Source organism: Oncorhynchus keta, chromosome 35, assembly GCF_023373465.1.
Source record: "Oncorhynchus keta strain PuntledgeMale-10-30-2019 chromosome 35, Oket_V2, whole genome shotgun sequence".
Lineage (NCBI taxonomy): Eukaryota > Metazoa > Chordata > Actinopteri > Salmoniformes > Salmonidae > Oncorhynchus > Oncorhynchus keta.
In genome coordinates, this window is record NC_068455.1 from 47,889,271 (window position 1) to 47,910,008 (window position 20,738).

General features: G+C 41.2%; 1 protein-coding gene across 1 annotated transcript; it reads right to left on the reverse strand.

The window, feature by feature from the left end:
• Positions 1-14: 14 nt before the first annotated feature.
• On the reverse strand, positions 15-4,827 carry gnpnat1 (glucosamine-phosphate N-acetyltransferase 1). Its single transcript, XM_035752773.2, has 6 exons — positions 4,629-4,827; positions 2,877-3,040; positions 2,446-2,508; positions 1,919-2,046; positions 1,646-1,707; positions 15-1,064 (listed from the first exon to the last, which is right to left on the reverse strand). Exons 1-6 carry the CDS (start codon positions 4,634-4,636, stop codon positions 917-919), a joined length of 573 nt encoding a protein of 190 aa, XP_035608666.1. The 5' UTR covers positions 4,637-4,827; the 3' UTR covers positions 15-916.
• Between the last annotated feature and the right edge of the window lie 15,911 nt (positions 4,828-20,738).

Genomic DNA, 20,738 nt, shown 5'->3' on the forward strand with positions numbered 1-20,738 from the left:
TTTTGACCAAAGTAACCAGTAAAAATAATTTATTAGCATTTTTACATAGAATAAAAATTTCCCCAGTTGCCAAGACTAACAGCATAATTATGAAACTAAACTGAAAAACCTAAAGGTTGAATAAATAAGCTTTCACTACAATTCCATTTAATTTACCCCATATCTTCATACCAAATGTAGCTATGTATTTTCTAGAACAGAATTCCCTCAAACCTATACATGATTTTACTTGTGTACAACTTGAACTTCCTGAGGTCTGAAATAACCCATGTACCATTGATCACTAGTGAAAGCATATCAAACTTGAGTCATTCTCTGCTGCCCCATAGGCCAATAGTTTGCCAGCACAGTTATCAGTCTAAAGGGCACTGAGATCAAAGTATTTTTGCCAATGAACAGAAAATACAATTTCCGCGGGTAATTGTCAAATTTCCCAAAATAAATATGCAGTACCTTAGCATAATGAATGTCCCAAGTTTTCTGCCCTACATTAAGGTATCAAACCGTTACCAAATGGTCTTTGTAGTACGTGGGACTTCTCACATGTGGACCAGTCTACAAATCTTAAGTTGCAATTAACATATGTAAATATTAACTAAACCCTCTAACACATACATTTGAATCAAAAAACAGGAAAATAGGAAATCATTCAATGTGTTTCCTATAAAGTGCAGAGAGCACTTTATTGCATGTGCAGAAGTCCCAAATTCCAGACTGGATTGACATTCCTTTGTTAAGAAGCCAGGGACACAATGCCAAATCTCCCCCAGGTGAGGTAGCTTTGTGACCAGAGGGACGGTGACTCTGACGGTGGGGAGATGACTTGAACGTTCGGGGATCCTAGGATGTTGAACCAATATGACAATGTCCTGGAACCAATTTCTTCAAGTCAAATCCCAGGGAGGGAGAATGACGCTCAATCAAAGAACCGACACTGCATGTAAGTCTCTTCTGATGCGGAGTAGCTAAACTTTGTGTAGAAGGCCACGTTCTTGGGTGCACATTCCAATGTTATTTTATAGCAATCTAGTTTTTTGCTGAGGAGAGTGAGGGTCGACACTAACCTGAAATTGGTGAGAGAACAAGAACCGTTAAAGGACAATAGCCCACCTTGTTTTGCGAGACAAGTAGGCTAAAGCTACAACCTCACTGTGAAATGTAACGCACATGTTTACCAGATAGTATTACAGAATAGGGGTTGGAAGATAGGCAAGGACTACCAATTAAGTCAAACTATATTTTGGTATTTTTTTCCATTAGTTTACTGTTCATACAGTCCCAAAATATTTTGCATGTCTGCAGTCAAGTCATCATGATGGGGTGGCGGGTAGTCTCGTGGTTAGAGAGTTGGGCCAGTAACAGAAAGGTTGCTAGATCGAATCCCCGAGCTGACAAGGTAAAAATATATAATTCTGCCCCTGAACAAGGCAGTTAACCCACTGTTCCTAGGCCTTCATTGTAAATAAGAATTTGTTCTTAACTGACTTGCCTAGTTAAAAAAATTAAAATGTGGCAAGTGACACTGCTTCTTGTCAATAGGACTTTCAAGAAGCAAACTGACTGCTGACATGCAAAACATTTTGAGACTTAACAGTAGAATTGTTTTTGGTGGATTTTTCCTTTAAGCTCAGTGGAGACTACTCACAGTTTCCCCAGCTGTTTTCCCCGGCACACGTCACTGACAACCACCTCCTCCACCCTTCCTCTCTGTGAATGAGACAAAATGTCAGACATTCAGAAGTCTTCAATGGGCTGATTAACTATGTGACAAACGTGTGGTTTTGAGCAAAATATCCCATTGTCATCAATGCAATGTTACGCGTGTGTCTGTCACGATTCGGCCCAGTACATCAATCAAAAAGGAGTTGACATAGACCCAGGGAGGGTTTAATGTAAATTGCTTGTTGGTAAACCCTACCTTTGCACAGGAATGAATGAATTTGTGCTCTGTGATCAATGTGGCCGTGGCAACAATCTGTCCCAGGTTTGTGTCCTCCACCACGATGACATAGTAGTCCCCAGTCTTTTTCATGTGCTCAAATTTCTCTACGAGAGAATATACAGGATCATTTTGGGTAGTGTGTGCATCTACATCTGATGGAAAGGATATCATATGGCAAAAGGCTTATTGAGGACCTTTTTACTGGAGAATGTGTTTGTTTTCTATGATTGTGTATTGATGTGTATACAAGGCTCATTAGTAAAATAGACCTTGGTCTCGGCATGACTCCCTATCAAAATAAAAGGCAAATTAAAATAACCAGTTCTTAGCAGTAAACGATAGTATGGCTCTTAAGCATATCAATATTTTTTTATTTGTTTTAGAATTTACATACCATGCCTTTGAAAAATCTGAATGTACATTCACTTTACAACATGTCAAAATCCACTGTCAAAATTAAACAGTCTGTGTATTGCCATACCTAGGCTTTGATTGGAACTTACTAATAAACTGCTCTGGCGTAACATCCCCTGCAGTTGTGAGTTGGGATAACACCTTGTAGAATCCTGTGTAGCAAAAACAACATTGGAACTATTAGGAAACTTACATTCAACATTTTATTTTAGACATAGAATAGAATGCACGACTGTTGAGCCAGACATGTCAGTCTCTTATTGTGAAAGCACTGACTTTCAGGAATGCCACTATTGTAAGGGACAAGTCAGTCAGTCTCTTATTGTTGTTCAGCTAAGTCAGTCTTATTATTTGGAATATGTCAGTCAGAGTCGTGCTCATAAGGGAACACTGTAGCAAAAGGTTTTGCAACGGAAAACTCAAAATGACCGTTCCTGCTTCAGTCCGTTTTCTTCCGGTTGGTGCCGAATGCACACAACCCAGATAAAGCATTGTGTTGTAGTGGCCCTTCCTCCCTTACCCCTGTTGAAGTCAGCTGTGCAGAGGGGCCTGAGGACCAGACCTTCCCCAGGCTGGGAGGGGGAGATTGGGGGAGAGAAGGACACTGTCTTGCTACTCCAGTCCAGCTCCTGGAGCAGAGCTGGCTCGAATAGTGGGGTCTCATCCAGCAGCATCCCACAGGCTCTGCACACACACACACACACACACACACACACACACACACACACACACACACACACACGTTTAATGTTAGCAAAACTGTGACCTAAAGGTGTGGGAATAGGATGTATGTACTAATCAAATACTGACTGTATGTAGTGTGTAAATCCTTTCTCCAAGATTAGCTTAATATGTTTACTTTTGAAATTACGAATTCAGTTCTGATGTACAGACAGTGGACTTTGACCGAGCAAATACGGTATAAAATAGTACCGAGGAACAAAACAAGTCTAAATTTGGGTTGAAAGACACTCAGGGCAGTTTCCAAAATGGTAGACAATGTCAGTGAGTGACTAACATTCAACTTGAGGAAATTGTATAAATCATTTAATGACACTATTCTGTCCTCTTGGCTTTGTCAGGTGAAATAACTTCTTATCTCACATTTACTGGGATTGAATTACAACTGTATTGTGTTCAGAATATGCCCTCCAATACTCTCCTCCTATCCAGGAAGTGTAACAGGAGTTGGACCTACCCCACTATGTGGACACATTTGGGTGCAGCCATAGAACAATAATTTAGGCCTACAGTCCACCTTTTGCCAAGTAAAAGAACTGACTGATGGTGGTCAAAGTCAATTGTCTTGCCTAGAATTGTTTCATAAACAGCGAAGGACTGGTCTAGTTATGGAAGTGTTTATATTTTTTCCCTTGATGAATCTAGAAGAGCAAGGTTAGTTCATTGCTAGCGGTCTGTGGTAAAACGTACTTAAGTAAAAAATACTTTAAAGTACTACCTAAGTCGTATTTTTTACTTCACTACATTCGTAAAGAAAATAATGGACTTTGTACTCCATCCATTTTTCCTGACACCCAAAAGTACTCGTTACATTTCGAATGCAAGCACTTATCAAGAGAACATCCCTGGCCATCCCTAATGCCTCCGACCTGGTGGACTCACGAACCACAAATACTTAATTTGTAAATGATGTCTGAGTGTTGAAGTGTGCCCCTGACCATCTGTAAATAAAACAACAAGAAAATGGTGTCCTCTGGTTTGCTTAACATATGGGATTTGAAATTATTTCTAACTTTTGATACTTTAGTATATTTGAGCAATTATATGTTCTTTTGATACTTATGTATATTTAAAACCAAATATTTTACTTTTACTCAAGTAGTATTTTACTGGGTGACTTTTACGTGAGTCATTTTCTATTAAGGTATCTTTACTTTCACTCAAGTATGACCATTGGGTACTTTTTACACCACTGCTAGCTGTCATAAAATGTTCACTATTTCCAAAAGGCACAGTAACTATGTTGACACAAGCACAGATAGAACAATGGTTTAGTTATAGATATCTTTGCCATGAGTTTCCATAGTACCACAATCTTTTTCCTGACAAATGTTTTCCCTGACAAGCTAACGTTACAACAACTAGCTAGCTAGAGAGAGTAACTACTTGCTAACATGTTAATTATAGCTAGCTAATTATAGAATTAATCAGAGATCTGCTGGCTAGTTGACGTTAGCTACACTTCACAACATTGCTCTTCAGCTATGCTAATGTGGCTAGCTAAATCAAGAAAATATGTCAATGTACTTACGGTGACATCAATGTAAGGACACGTACAGATTAATAAATATCGGAATGAGATGAATGAATACTTTATCGATCTCCTTCTTCGAGAGTATCACTAGTTTACATCATTGATCGAAACAGATTATTTTTTCTTCCTCCTTCTGATATCACTACTATATGACGTGGCAGAGATGCTAGAGCCAGAGACGGAAGAGGAAGTGTGACATCCCACTCCACTCAGAACTAAGTAGACAAGACCAAGAGCCGTATACAGTGCCTTCAGAAAATATTCATGCCTCTTGACTTATTCCACCTTTTGGTTGTTACAGCCTGAATTCAAAATGTATCAAATAGCTTGTTTTTTTCCTCTCACCCATCTACACACAATAACCCATAATAACAAAGTAAAAACATGTTTTTATTTTTTTTTGCAAATGTATTGAAAAGGAAATACAGAAATAGCTAATTTACATAAGTATTGATACCCATGAGTCAATAATTTGTAGAAACAACTTTGGCAGTGACAACAGGCGTCTTTTTGAGTATGTCTCTAAGAGTTTTCCACACCTGGTTTGTGCAACATTTGCCCATTATTATTTTCAAAATTCTTCAAGCCCTGTCAAATTCGTTGTTGATCATTGCTTGACACCATATTCAGGTCTTGCCATACATTTTCAAGTAGATTTAAGTCAACACTGTAACTTGGCCACTCAGGAACATTCAATGTCTTCTTCGTAAGCAACTCCAGTGCAGATTTGGCTTGTGTTTAGTTTATTGTCCTGCTGGAAGGTGAATTAATCTCCCGGTGTCTAGTGGAAAGCAGATTTTGCCTGTGCTTAGCTCCATTCGGTTTATCCTGAAAAACTCCCCAGTCCTTAACGATTACAAGTATCCCCATAACATTATGCAGCCACCACTATGCTTGAAAATATGAAGAGTGGTACTCAGTAATGTGTTATATTGGATTTGTCCTATACATAACACTTTGTTTTCAGGACAAAAAGTGAATTGTTTTGCCACATTTCTTGCAGTATTACTTTCGTGCCTTGTTGCAAACAGGATGCATTTAAAAAATATATTTTGTATTATGTACAGGCTTCCTTCTTTTCACTCTGTCAATTAGGTTAGTATTGTGGAGTAACTACTATAATGTTATTGATCCATCCTCAGTTTTCTCCTATCACAGCCATTAAACTCTGTAACTGTTTTAAAGTCAACATTGACCTCACGGTAAAAACCCTGAGCGGTGTCCTTCATCTCCAGCAACTGAGTTAGGAAGGACACCTGTATATTTGTATTGACTTGGTGTATTAATACATCATCCAAACTGAAATTAAGAACTTCACAATGCTCAAAGGGATATTCAATGTCTGATTTTTTTTAACCAAAAGGTGCACGCCCCTCTTTGCGAGGCATTGTAAAACCTCCCTGGACTTTGTGGGTGAATCTGTGTTTGAAATGCACAGCTCGACTGGGGGACATTACAGATAATTTTACGTGTGGGGTACAGAGGTGACATATTCATTTAAAAAATTCATGTTAAACACTATTATTCCTTGTGATTTATGTGACTTGTTGAGCAAATCTTTTCCACAACAAAGTGTTGTGTGAATACTTTCTGAAGTAGTTGGGCCAGGTTTTAGAATAGCTGCCATGTTTGCACCGTTATTCTTAACATTTTGGTGATTTAACAGTACGAGAGCACCTCTGACAATTCCCCTATGAAATTACCTCTGTAAACAAGCAGCAAAGAGTTGCAAATTTAACAGATGTTTTTATTGATTAGCATTTGGGATAATGTGTATCCAAGTCTGTACTATGTTGTGTTGTCAACAAATTGCATATCTGCTTTCACTGGACATCTTCATAGGTTTTGAAAACTATCTGAAATAATCAGTACAACGAAGGGTCAATTAGTAACGGCTATGGAGGAGAAAGTGGAGCTCTCTAAATGTTCTGACAGAAACCGCAATAGCCCAACTCTCTATATACAATGCCTTCGGAAAGTATTCAGACACCTTGACTTTTTCCACATACAGCCTTATTCTAAAATGGATTAAATAAATAAAAATCCTCTGAAATCTACTCACAATACTCCATAATGACAAAGCGAAAACAGGTTTTTAGAAATATTTGCAAAAAAATGAGCTATGAGACTTGAAATTGAGCTAAGGTGCATCCTGTTTCTATTGATCATCCTTGAGATGTTTCTTCAACTTGGAGTCCACCTGTGGTAAATTCATTTGATTGGACATGATTTGTAAAGGCACACACCTGTCTATATAAGGTCCCAAAGTTGACAGTGCATGTCAGAGCAAAGTCAATTGTCCAAAGAGCTCCGAGACAGGATTGTGTCGAGGCACAGATCTGGGCAAGGGTGCCAAACAAATTCAGCAGTACTGAAGGTCCCCAAGAACAAAGTGGCCTCCATCATTCTTAAGCGGAAGAAGATTGGAACCACCAAGACTCTTCCTAGAGCTGACCACCCGACCAAAATAAGCAATCGGGGGAGAAGTGCCTTGGTCAGGGAGGTGACCAGGAACTCGATGGTCACTCTGACAGAGTTCTAGAGTTCCTCTGTAGAGATGGGAGAACCTTCCAGAAGGACAACCATCTCTTCAGCACTCCACCAATCAGGCCATTATGGTAGAGTGGCCAGACGGAAGCCACTCCTCAGTAAAAGGCACATTTCAGCCCGCTTGAAGTTTGCCAAAAGGCACCTAAAGACTCCCAGACCATGAGAAACAAGATTATCTGGTCTAATGAAACCAAGATGGAACTCTTCGGCCTGAATGCCAAGCGTCACATCTGGAAGAAACTTGGCACCATCTCGGTGAAGCATGGTGGTGACAGCATCATGCTATTGGGATGTTTTTCAGCGGTAGGGACTGGGAGACTAGCCAGAATTGAGGGAAACATGAACAGAGCAAAGTACAGACAGATACTTGATGAAAACCTGCTCCAAATCGCTCAGGACCTCAGACTGGAGCGAAGGTTCACCTTCCAACAGGACAATGACCCTAGGCACACAGCAAGACAACGCAGGAGTGGCTTCGGGACAAGTCTTGAGTGGCCCAGCCAGAGCCCGGACTTGAACCCGATCGAACATCTCTGGAGAGACCTGAAAATAGCTGTGCAGCAACGCTCCCCATCTAACCTGACAGAGCTTGAGAGAGTCTGCAGAGAAAAATGGGACACACTCCCAAACAGGTCTACCAAGCTTGTAGCGTCATACCCAAGAAGACTCAATGCTGTAATCGCTGCCAAAGGTGCTTCAACAAAGTACTGAGTAAAGGGTCTGTATACTTACACTACCGATCAAAAGTTTTAGAACACCTACTCATTCAAGTGTTTTTATTTATTTGTACTATTTTCTACATTGTAGAATAATAGTGAAGACATCAAAACTATGAAATAACACATATGGAATCATTTATTAACCAAATACGTGTTAAACAAATCAAAATATATTTTATTTTTGAGATTCTTCAAATAGCCACCCAAATTCCTTGATGACAGCTTTGCACACTCTTGGCATTCCCTCAACCAGCACAACCAAGTCAGAACAATAGGCTTAAATTATGAGCGTGAGGCACATGGGCTACTAACAGCTTACTACAGAACATACACTAAGTATTACTTTCTTAGCTACAGTGTATATATATCCCTGGCATATTACATAATTTATGCAGCAGTATACAAGACACCTAGTTGTGCTGTGCTCACTTGAACAGGGAGGTGGTGGTCTTTCGTGGTAAAATTGATCATCAAACTTTGTCATCAAAGTCTAGCATTCTCTGGATTTATGGTGCTTTCAAGACAACTGGGGACTCGGAAAAAAACAAGGTTGAATCATGAACTCCGTGATCTTCAGTTTGGAGATCTAGAAAGAGACCCGAGATCCCAACTTGGAATTCCGAGTTGGATGACCATTCGAAACTTATTTTCCCAGGCGGAGCTATTTTTTTTTTTAAAGTTCCCAGTTGTCTTGGACATGCTGGATTGACAGCATGTCCAACTTTAAATGTTTATCCTTTTAAGGTTGGAAAAGAGACCCTTCAACCCTGACTTGGACCATACATCCACTCCTCTGTATAGCAGGCTAGTGATTGTTTTGCTATGCTTGCAGTTAGCCACGGATTCCTTCTAAACCACTCATTGTTGTGTAATGTTTATGTCCAATGGCCGATGAGCACCGATAAGTTTTTGCCTATAATTTCTCTTCATACGACAAGGATGGAAAAGGATTTGCCAGTAGACTGTCGACTTAATTAATGATGATGACTGCTAGCTTGCTAGCTAAGATTTTGAAAGTATGATGTTGACATGATCAGTTCAATCAAAGCCACAGTACATATAACGTGATTTGACATCATTTTATCTGTGGTCAATGACCTTGAGCATTCTTGGATGGGACCTTAAATATATATATTTTTTTAAACCTTTTTTTCCAATTTCGTAATTATCATCTTGTCTCATCGCTGCCACTCCCCAGCGAGCTCGGGAGACACGAAGGTCGAGTCATGCATCCTCCGAAACATAACCGCATTTCTTAACACCCGCTCGCTTAACCTGGAAGCCAGCTGCACCAATGTGTCAGAGGAAACACTGTTTAACTGACAATCATTGTCAGCCAGCAGGCACCCGGACCGCCACAAGGAGTCGCTAGAGCACGATAAGCCAAGTAAAGCCCCACCGGCCAAACCCTACACCCTAACCCGGACGACGCTGGGCCAATTGCGCGCCGCCCTATGGGACTCCCGGCCACAGCCGGCTATAACACAGCCTAGGATCGAACCCAAGGGGCTTGAATTTTCGAGCTCTCCCTGGAGACTTTGCAGTGACGAAATGTCCCCATGAGTGACAGAACACTGAGCCAATCACGGCTCAACTAGAGAACATTACAAACCCCTACACTTCGTATTTTCCCGCTGGCTGCCCCACCACCACAGAAAGCACTGAGCTAGGCTGAAACAATTTCATTTTTAGCTGTCTTATTCAAGAAAGCAAAAAAGAGACCATGTTTATATGCAGATTTATTAACTCAATGATTTATTATTACATTTTTTATATTGTTTGCAAATGTACACTACTGTTCAAAAGTTTGGGGTCGCTTAGAAATGTCCTTGTTATTGAAAGAAAAACACGTTTTTTGTCTGTTAAAATAACATCAAATTGATCAGAAATACAGTATAGACATTGTTAATGTTGTAAATTATACTCCCCCCCCAATTTCCTCATTACCATCTTGTCTCATCGCTGCCACTCCCCAGCGGGCTCGGGAGAGGCGAAAGGTCGAGTCATGCATCCACCAAAACATAACCCGCCAAGCCGCATTTCTTAACACCTGCTCGCTTAACCCGGAAGCCAGCTGCACCAACGTGTCGGAGGAAACACTGTTTAACTGACGATCAAAGTCAGCCTGCAGGCGCCTGGCCCACCACAAGGAGTCGCTAGAGCGCGATAAGCCAAGTCAAGCCCCACCGGCCAAACCCTACACCCTAACCCGGACGACGCTGGGCCAATTGCGCGCCGCCCTATGGGACTCCCGGCCACAGCCGGCTATAACACAGCCTAGGATCGAACCCAAGGGGCTTGAATTTTCGAGCTCTCCCTGGAGACTTTGCAGTGACGAAATGTCCCCATGAGTGACAGAACACTGAGCCAATCACGGCACAACTAGAGAACATTACAAACCCCTACACTCCGTATTTTCCACTGGCTGCCCCACCACCACAGAAAGCACAGAGTTAGACTGAAACAGATGCATTTTGTAGCTGCCTTATTCAAGAAAGCAAAAAAGAGACCATGTTTGTATGCAGCTTTATTAACTAAATGATACATTTTTGATTGCAAATGTACACCCCCGATCAAAAGTTTGGGGTCACGTAAAAATGTCCTTGTTTTTGAAAGAAAATCATTTTTTTTGTACGTTAAAATAACATCAAATTGATCAGAAATACAGTGTAGACATTGTTAATGTTCTAAATTACTATTGTAGCTGGAAAAGGCAGATTTTTTTAATGAAATCTCTACATAGGCGTACAAAGGCCCATTATCAGCAACCATCAGTCCTGTGTTCCAGTATTCGTTATTTGTCCGGTATTTGTTTCTGGCCATTTTGAGCCTGTAATCGAAACCACAAATGCTGATGCTCCAGATACTCAACAAGTCCAAAGGCCCGTTTTATTGCTTCTTTAATCAGGACAAGTTTTCAGCTGTGCTAACATAATTGCAAAAGGGTTTTCTAATGATCAATTAGCCTTTTGAAATTATAAACTTGGATTAGCTAACACAACACAAGTAGCTATAAAGTTTACTTAGCTACTGCAGCTACAGTAGTTGCCTTGGTAACAAAATAGACATACTTCCTAGTTTAGCTAACCAAACCATCAGTCCTAGCTTGCTATAATGAAAATCAAATTCAACAATGACAATGTTTTTAATTTGACTTTTTCTTTCAAAAGCAGCTCAAACATAGAACATGTAAGCTCAGCTCAGCATTCAACATCATAGTACCCACAAAGCTCATCACTAAGTTGAGGACCCTGGGACTAAACATCTCCCTCTGCAACTGGATCCTGGACTTCTTGACAGACCGCCCCCAGGTGGTAAGGGTAGGCAAGAACACATCTGGCACTCTGATCCTCAATACTGTGGCCCCTCAGGGGTGTGTACTTAGTCCCCTCTGCTTCTCCCTGTTCTCCCATGACTGCATGGCCAAGCACGAATCCAACGGCATCATTAAGTTTGCTGATGACACAAAAGTGGTAGGCCTGATCACCGACCACGATGAGACAGGCTATAAGGAGGAGGTCAGAGAACTGGCAGTGCGGTGCCAGGACAACAACCTCTCCCTCAATGTGAGCAAGACACAGGAGCTGGTCATGGTCTATAGGAAAAGGAGGGCTGAACAGCCCCCCATTGACATAGACGGGGCTGAAGTGGAGCGGTTCGAGTTTAACTTACAGTCACGTCAAACAGTGCAGCCAAAATAACAACAGTAGCTGCGTTTGCATTTCGTTTGAGCTGTTTTTTAGTGACATTTATTTGGATACATCCCTAATAATGAGCTAATGAGGAGTGATTTCACTGGCATAGAAAAGGAGAGGAGCTAGCCAACAACACAGTTAACACAATAATTTCAAACTGAAGCTGGAAAGACTGCAGGCTAGCTGCACTACCTTTTTTAAATTTTTATTTCTTTGTATATATCCATACAAATAATGCCAGCTGGAAGGCATGTATGGTGAAACTTTAGAATAGACTGTTGGATATGCCAACTGCCAGAATAGCTAGTAAAAATGTTCAATGGGATCATTCCATAGGGGGAGACTGGGCAACTGAACTGTCTGACCTTTTTCAAACAGTCTGACTGTGAACATCTGTACAAAAAAAAAATTAAGGGAGACATGATAAAACAAAAGATACAACAAAAAAATATATTGATGCAATATGAACAAAATGGGTAGAGAATAATCATAAACCCAAATTGAGGACCTTTTGTTTGATCAAGGGTGCATTTGTGTGTTAGAGAATTGTTGTGTATAACCTACCTAAAAGCAAGAGATCGCTATGTGCACAGCTAAGATCAGGGATATTACCTCTGCGTATTGAAACAGGTCGCTAATTGTGGTGAAACAGAAGAGGAAAGATTATGTACTGTAATTATTGTTACCACGAAGAAATAGAGAATTAAACTCATTTTATCCTCTATTGCCCGTTCTACCACGATATACGCTTGCTCTTATTCCAGAAAGTCCACCAGATATACCCTGGCATTATGTGGCTGAGTGATGAGGAGAAATTGAAATGTTTTTTTTCTCCATTGTGTATTTCCGTTTGCGGAAAATGTTGATAAAGCCTGGAATAAAATAAAAGGGGCTACCGATAATTAAATTGTAAAACTATTTAGATTCTATGTGGTAAATGGTATGTGTGTATATAGATTGTGTATAGGCTTGTCTCCCATTTGAATCTTCTCTTTGTGCCAGACTGGGTTCAAGTGACTTCTGTTTCTTTTTTTATTTATCTATGTATGTTATGTATTTTATGTATGTATGTATGTATGTATGTATGTATGTATGTATGTATGTATGTATGTATGTATGTATGTATGTATGTATGTATGTATGTATGTATGTAATGTATGTATGTATGTATGTATGTATGTATGTATGTATGTATGTATGTATGTATGTATGTATGTATGTATGTATGTATGTATGTATGTATGTAAACTCAGCAAAAAAACGAAATAAATTGCAATGTCCACACTGTGAGACGCCCAAGACAGCGCTACAGGGAGACAGGATGGACAGCTGATCGGCCTCGCAGTGGCAGACCACGTGTAACAACACCTGCACAAGATCGATACATCCGAACATCACACCTGCGGGACAGGTACAGGATGGCAACAACTGCCCGAGTTACACCAGGAACGCACAATCCCTCCATCAGTGCTCAGACTGTCCGCAATAGGTTGAGAGAGGCTGGACTGAGGAACTGTAAGCCTGTTGTAAGGCAGGTCCTCACCAGACATCACCGGCAACAGCGTCGCCTATGGGCACAAACCCACCGTCGCTGGACCGGCAAAAGGTGCTCTACACTGACCATTAGCGGTTTTGTCTCACCAGGGGTGATGGTCAGATTCGCGTTTATCGTCGAAGGAATGAGCGTTACACCGAGATCTGTACTCTGGAGTGGGATCGATTTGGAGGTTGAGGGTCCGTCATGGTTTGGGGCGGTGTGTGACTGAGCTTGTTGTCATTGCAGGCAATCTCAACACTGTGCGTTACAGGGAAGACATCCTCCTCCCTCATGTGGTACCCTTCCTGCAGGCTCATCCTGACATGACCCTCCAGCATGACAATGCCACCAGCCATACTGCTTGTTCTGTGCGTGATTTCCTGCAAGACAGGAATGTCAGTGTTCTGCCATGGCCAGCGAAGAGCCCGGATCTCAATCCCATTGTGGCGTAGGTCAGCCACCAGTGGAAGACTTGTCGAGGCCTGGTGACAGACGGAGTCTACATTACGAGGCGATGGCTCCCTTTGCTGGATGTGCCAGGTCTCGACGGGCTCTCCAGCCAGGAGTAATTGGGGCAGGTTGTGGTTGGTGAGTAATCAAGGGGCTGATTGCTCACCAGCTGGACGAGTCCCATAAAGCTGCCAGAAGGGCAGCACACGGAGGAGGGGACTGGGGGAAGAAAGGTTACTCCCATATAGTCATGCTCAGTCCCAGAGATAACGGAGGAAGCTCAGTTTTGTTCCCCCCAGAATACAGCAATACCCCGGAGCCCCAGAAGATGGTATCCTGGAGGTCTTATTCTTTTCTTTTGTTGATTAAATAAACACAATTGAAACCGAGCTCGTCTTGACCAAACCCCCTGGTCTGCCACAGTGTATATATATTATTTTACTGCTCTAGGGATGTACTTTTTTGGATAACCTTATTTACTATTATGTATAGATTTTTTATATATTTTTTCACTCTTCATGCAATGCGCAATGCAGAGAACACCGGAAGAACTATAATTTAATTACCATGAGTTAAATGTATTTTTTTCATTTTTTCAAATAATCCCATAAGGGATGGGTTGCCAATTGGCGAATTGACACAAAAATAACATTTAATTCATTCAAAAATAAAATGTAATTCATGCCAGCTGATTCATAATTTAGACTGGCTGAGAAACGCTGCCTACCTATCTGTCTCGTCCCGGCACGTTCATTACTATGGGACGGCTGGAGGATGTTTAAACAATGTTGCAAATGTCGGAGAGACACACAGTTAGGTTTATACACATCTCCGCTGTTGAAAACAAATATGTTAGTCTAAAAGAAATGTGAGATAATGTCTCGATGCTTTTTATTGTGGAGATGAAGTTTATAAATTACCTAGCTGGGCTGATGAGACAGTGGATTGCAGTCAGATGGAACAGAGTAAATAGGTATTTTAACATCATAGATTTAGCTGGTGGTAAATTGTGGAATAGACACTGGCTGGAATGAAGAATTCAGAATTAGACCCACCCATTGTAAAAAATAATCATTAACCAGATTACCCTGGATACCAAAATTAGATGAGTGATAACTCAGTTCTAGAATGTTGTCATTGATGAGAATGAATCAAAAAATCTATTGACATTCAGAATTTACTCTGTTTACACATCCAGCCTGTATTGTAGTTTCATGACCTGAGACAAATCATCAAAGGCACATTATCTACAGTATTTATTCAGAGTGGTACATGCATTCACACAGTCTTTATTTATAGGATCCTTCCAACCATATGATTAATATGTCAAGTGATAAACTTTTCACTGTTAATTTGATAATTTATAGAAAAACTGCACTTATGATGTGAAAATTACAGTAGATTAAATATCTGCAGCTGTAATGAAATCAACCAAATCAAACTTTATTTATATAGCATATTTCGTACATGTAGCCATGCAGCTACATGGGCTATTATTGAGGTTCACAATATCGTCTGTAAAAGATATGGAATGTGAGTGGAGGAAGCAAACCGTGACCAACCAGGTGCAGTCAGTGGAGGACCTGTACCCGGGTCACAGGGTCTGGGATCCTGGGTGCCTCACCGGATGGTCTGGTGGGCACCACAGTGGTGCTGGTGGTCAAGTATACCTATGAACATCCGCACACAAATCAGCTTTTGTTCTTACCTTTTTGGGGGATGGGGAGCACTGGATCAGCTCTCTTGTTGAACATCATGTCAGTGCTTGTGTTCAGGGAAGCCAATGGTCTAAAAATATTCCACATAGTACACTCACAGTAGGCTTTCAGAATAGCAGTACGGTTAACGCAAGTTCAATCACAAGAACTGGTCTGAGTGAATCTCCACACAGTTTCTTTCAGTAGTACAAAATAATTCACATTGCAGTTTATCATGGGCACAATAGGAATTTATATCTGTGATGTTTAAATGATGTCTTACCCCAGAGTGTAAGAGAGAGTACATCACTTCCAGCAGATATCCTTGCTGAGGGTGGCGTTGATCAAGCACTGCTTCTCGTGGGGTGAGCCTGACGTTCCCCATGTCATGCCTCATGTCTAAAACATGAGGAAAAGGGGACATAAAGTCAGAATTTCAATGCAACTACCAATTCAATGTTTTACACAATATTGTATCATATTTGATGAGTTACTGACCTGTCCGCCCACAGGCTCGATGTGCTGTAGTCTCCACAACTGGACGCTCGCTCTCGGATCACACTGGCACAGGATGTCCATGCACCAGATGGTCTGAGGGATGCACTCCTGTTGGACTGGAAAACAAAGAGACATTTGGTCAGTGGTGGGTCTTTTTCAATGCCATATCAACATCCTTATCTGGAAGAAAACACCTTGTTTGTCATAACACAAACACACCTTGGACAATGTGACAAGTGATGAGAACCATACACAAACGTGACAAACATACTGCACAGATATCAACAAATTCATTGTTGTATCACATTTGATGAGTCACTGACCTGCCGGTCCACAGGCTTAATCTGCCGACAGAAAGTGCATTGTTAATCATAACACAAACCCATCTTGGAGAATGTGACAAGTGGTCCCTCAACACCCAATCCTCATGCCTCATTAATGGTTCTTGTTTCCCAATCAACAGTCTTCTTCTTCTTCCCCTTCTTCTTCTTCCTCTTCGGCCATGGTGGATGAGAGCTACCTTTTCTGGTAAATACAGGGCCATTTCTCTTTCCCACCGGAAGATAGCAGCTGCAGACCCAAGGGTTGTCACTGGGTTCCCGGGCCAACACGTCTGAAAGACAAACAAAAGTTAGTTTTACTAGCTAGCTAAGTTGATTACTGAAACGTTACCATCTATATTCAAATACCATAACTCAGACTTGACTATTGTAACGGTAACAGACTGGGCTTTGGTTTATCTGCACATCTAAAATCCTAATATGTCGATGGGACATTTCTACTGGGATGGAGGAATCATCTGGAATGCTCAACTAGATGATCAGGACAGTCTAGTGTACTATTTGCCCGATGAGGTGGAGTATTGCTATGAGTTATACTACTTTACTTCTGATTCTAATTCTCAAGAGTAAAGTTAAAACCTTCAGCCGTGAGGTCACTGAGGAGGACCAACACTGATAAGGGGGGTTCGGCTGAAAGGGACTGGCATGCAGGGATGGAATATAAGGATTTTGGGCACTGGCCAGCAGACCCCGATTTCTACTAGCTCGGGTAACATTTAGGTCCTAAATCTGTGGCATACGATGTTTGTAAAGGCAAAATTTCACTCCTGTGTCAGGCTAGTTCGGCACATTTTCTGCTAGCCATTTCACTGCTGTGTCAGGTTAGTTTGGCACATTGTCTACTAGTCCAGTCTGAAAAGTAGTAGCCTCTGGCTACCTTCATTTTCATCCCTGCTAACATGTGCACTACCATTCAAAAGTTTGGAGTCACTTAGAATGTCCTGGTTTTTGAAAGAAAAGCGCATTTTTTTTGTCCATTAAAATAGGATCAAATTGATCAGAAATACCGTGTAGATATTGTTCATGTTGTAAATGAGTATTGTAGCTGGTAACGGCAGATTTGTTTTATGGAATATCTACATAGGCGTACAGAGGCCCATTATCAGCAACCATCACTCCTGTTTCAATGGCACGTTGTGTTAGCTAATCCAAGTTTGTCATTTTAAAAGGCTAATTCATCATTAGAAAACCCTTTTGCAATTGTTAGCACAGCTGAAAACTGTTGTCCTGATTAAAGAAGCAATAAAACTGGCCTTCTTCAGACCAGTTGAGTATCTGGTGCATCAGCATTTGTGGGTTTGATTACAGGTTCAAAATGGCCAGAAACAAAGAACTTTCTTCTGAAACGCTATTCTTGTTCTGAGAAATGAAGGCTATTCCATGTGAGAAATTGCCAATAAACTGAAGATCTCGTACAACTCGGTGTCCTCCCTCCCTTCACAGAACAGCACAAACTGGAAAGAGGAGTGGGGCCCCCGACGCACAACTGAGCAAGAGGACAAGTGCATTAGAGTGTCAAGTTTGAGAAACAGACGCCTCACAAGTCCTCAACTGGCAGCTTCATTAAATAGTACCCGCAAAACACCAGTCTCAAAGTCAACAGTGAAGAGGCGACTCTGGGATGCTGGCCTTCTAGGTTCCTCTGTCCAGTGTCTGTGTTATTTTGCCCATCTTAATATTTTATTTTTATTGGCCAGCCTGTGATATGGCTTTTTCTTTGCAACTATGTCTAGAAGGCCAGCATCCTGGAGTCGCCTCTTCACTGTTGACGTTCAGACTGGTGTTTTGCGGGTACTACTATCCCCCCCACGATTCTGAATGGCCTCCTATTGAAGATTGAATAACCAATATTCAACGAAAATCCAATACAAACATTAGCCAACTTAAGATAGCTTCTAAACTAGCATATTAACTCAGTAGCAAAGATATTAGGTTTCCCCATCTGGCAGCCCGCAGGTGATGTCTTTTGGATTCCCAAGTTCTCAGAAAACAATGCTGTAAAAACACTAGCAAACCAGCTTCAAGTGTTTTTAATTTTGGACATATGTATTCCCATGCATAATAGAGAGAGATATGTGATTATATCTCTTTGTGCTTGTTTCATTATATTTGCAGTCTACTAATTATTTTTCATTATGGTCTGACCCTTGACCATCCATCACTGAAGAGGAAATTGCCCCATGGCAGAATCTAGTTGATGATCCCTAGCCTATGATGTTGATGTAAATTGTACATTGTGGATAGTTTGGAATATAGCCGGAAATATGTTAATAAATATGTAATGACCCAAAAACCTAACTATGTTTGCACTATAGTTAACCAGATCTTGACTACAACTAAGTATTTGACCCCACTGTGTTTTTACATTGTGAGTAAAACGTAATGCTTCTTACCCTTTAAATTCATTGACTTCAATTGAAATTATGATAAACGAGGGAGTGAGATTACTTTTTCTCTTCCGTCTCTGGTTGTGGTACCCCACCAGTACAAACTGCTTAAATCAAAATAGTATGGCTACTAAATGTGCAATGTTATAAATTATGGATTTCAATATTGTCCTCATCTTACATTTTATTTACACAATATTTCAGAGCTTAGCGATATAAATATTGTTGAACTGGTCAAGCAAGCTGCCAGACGATTAACGTGACAACTACCGATTTCAACTGCACTGTTGGTTAAGGGCTTGTAAGTAAGCACTTCACGGTAAAGTCTACACTTGTATTCGGCGCATGTGTCAAATAATGTTTGATTTGATAAGCGTTCTCTGAAAAGGGCTTATTCAAAATGAGACCACTAGCTAGATTTATTGCTCCTCTTTAGGCCTTTTTGTTTTATAAAACAAATTAAAAAGATATGCCTACAATGGTTGTGCAGTATAGACTATGGCAGCAATAGATTATTGAGTCAGCTAATTTTAAAAATAAACAATCGTTAGCATTGGAATTAGGCTCTGTGAAATCCACATTACGTGTTTTTGTGGATTCATTAAATGATTGCAGTTATTGTCTCCAGTTTTAAAGTGATTTTATATTTCAATTACTGTTGTGTGTTGTATCCTACAAGCTACTTTTAAGTAATTACCAAACATTGTTTCATATTATTACATTTTCCAGTTTTGCTTAAAATTGTGTAAAAATGGTCCAGTAACTGTTATAGTTTTTCTGTTGACATGACTGCTCTACCTTTGCGTTTAGCTGTCTGTTGTGAAATTCTTGAAATACACAATCTGCCTTATAAATGAATATAAGGGTCAACTCAAAATGATCTACGGCTAATGGATATGTACGCGTAACTGGCCTAGAGATTTGCTGTACACTAGGGATAGAGAGTCACCTCCAACAACTTAGTTACTTTTCAGTCTGCCTTTGGGGAAATTATGCTACTTTTCAGGATGCCTTTTCATACTAAGGTGACAGACTAAAACAATTTGATCATCTATAGTGGATGATTGCTCTTTAAATAAACAAGTTTCAAAATTAAATTTCTATGTGTTCCCAAGTGATCACAATAATGTCTTGTCGTCCCATATGCAAAAGACAATGTTTGTATATACTTTACACATGCCATGACTTTAGATATAGCTAACAGACATTCTCTCACCTGACCACTGAGGAAAATTACTCAAGGTGTCTTTTGTAATGTACTCATCTGTCACGTTCTGACCCTAGTTATTGTATTAATTGTTTGTTTTAGTTGGTCAGGACGTGAGTTGAGTGGGCATTCTATGTTTTGTGTGTCTAGGTTGTTTTTCTGTGTTCGGCCTAGTATGGTTCTCAATCAGAGGCAGGTGTCGTTAGTTGTCTCTGATTGAGAATCATACTTAGGTAGCCTGGGTTTCACTGTTGTTTTGTGGGTGATTGTTTCCGTGTCTGTTTCACCACACAGGACTGTTACGGTTTACACATTTATTGTTTTGTATTTTTGTAGTGTTCTCAGTTATCGTCTATATTAACAATGTTTAACACTAACCACGCTGCATGGTCCTCCGATCCTTCTCGCCTCTCCTCTTCAGACGAAGAGGAGGAAAACCATTACAGAATCACCCACCAGCCAAGGACGAAGCGGCGTGGTAACCGACAGCGGCAGCAGCAGCAGCAGCAGGAGCAGCAGGAGCAGCAGCAGCAAAAGCAGCAGCAAGAGAAGCAACAGAAGCAGCAGAGGAAGCGGGAGCAGCAGCAAAAGCAGCAGCAGGAGAGGCAACAGCAGCAGAAGAGGCAACAGCAGCAGAAGAAGCAGCAGCAGCAGAAGAATAAGCAGCAGCAGCAGCAGGAGAGACAGCATTATCTGGACTATACAACTTGGGAAGAGAGACAGGTGGGCGGACAGCGTCTCCCGCCTGTCCGGCGCTGCCAGAGCTTCCGCCCCTCAGTCCAGAGGTGCCAGAGCCCCTCAGTCCAGAGGCGCCAGAGAACCTCTGTCCAGCGCTGCCGGAGTCTCCAGTCTGCCCAGCGTCGCCTGAGCTGCCCATCTGCCCAGTGCCGCCTGAGCTGCCTGTCTGCCCAGCACCATCAGAGTCTCCCGTCTGACCAGAGCTGCTAGTCTCTCCCGTCTGTCCAGAGCTGCTAGTCTCTCCCGTCTGTCCAGAGCTGCTAGAGTCTCCCGTCTGTCCAGTCTCCC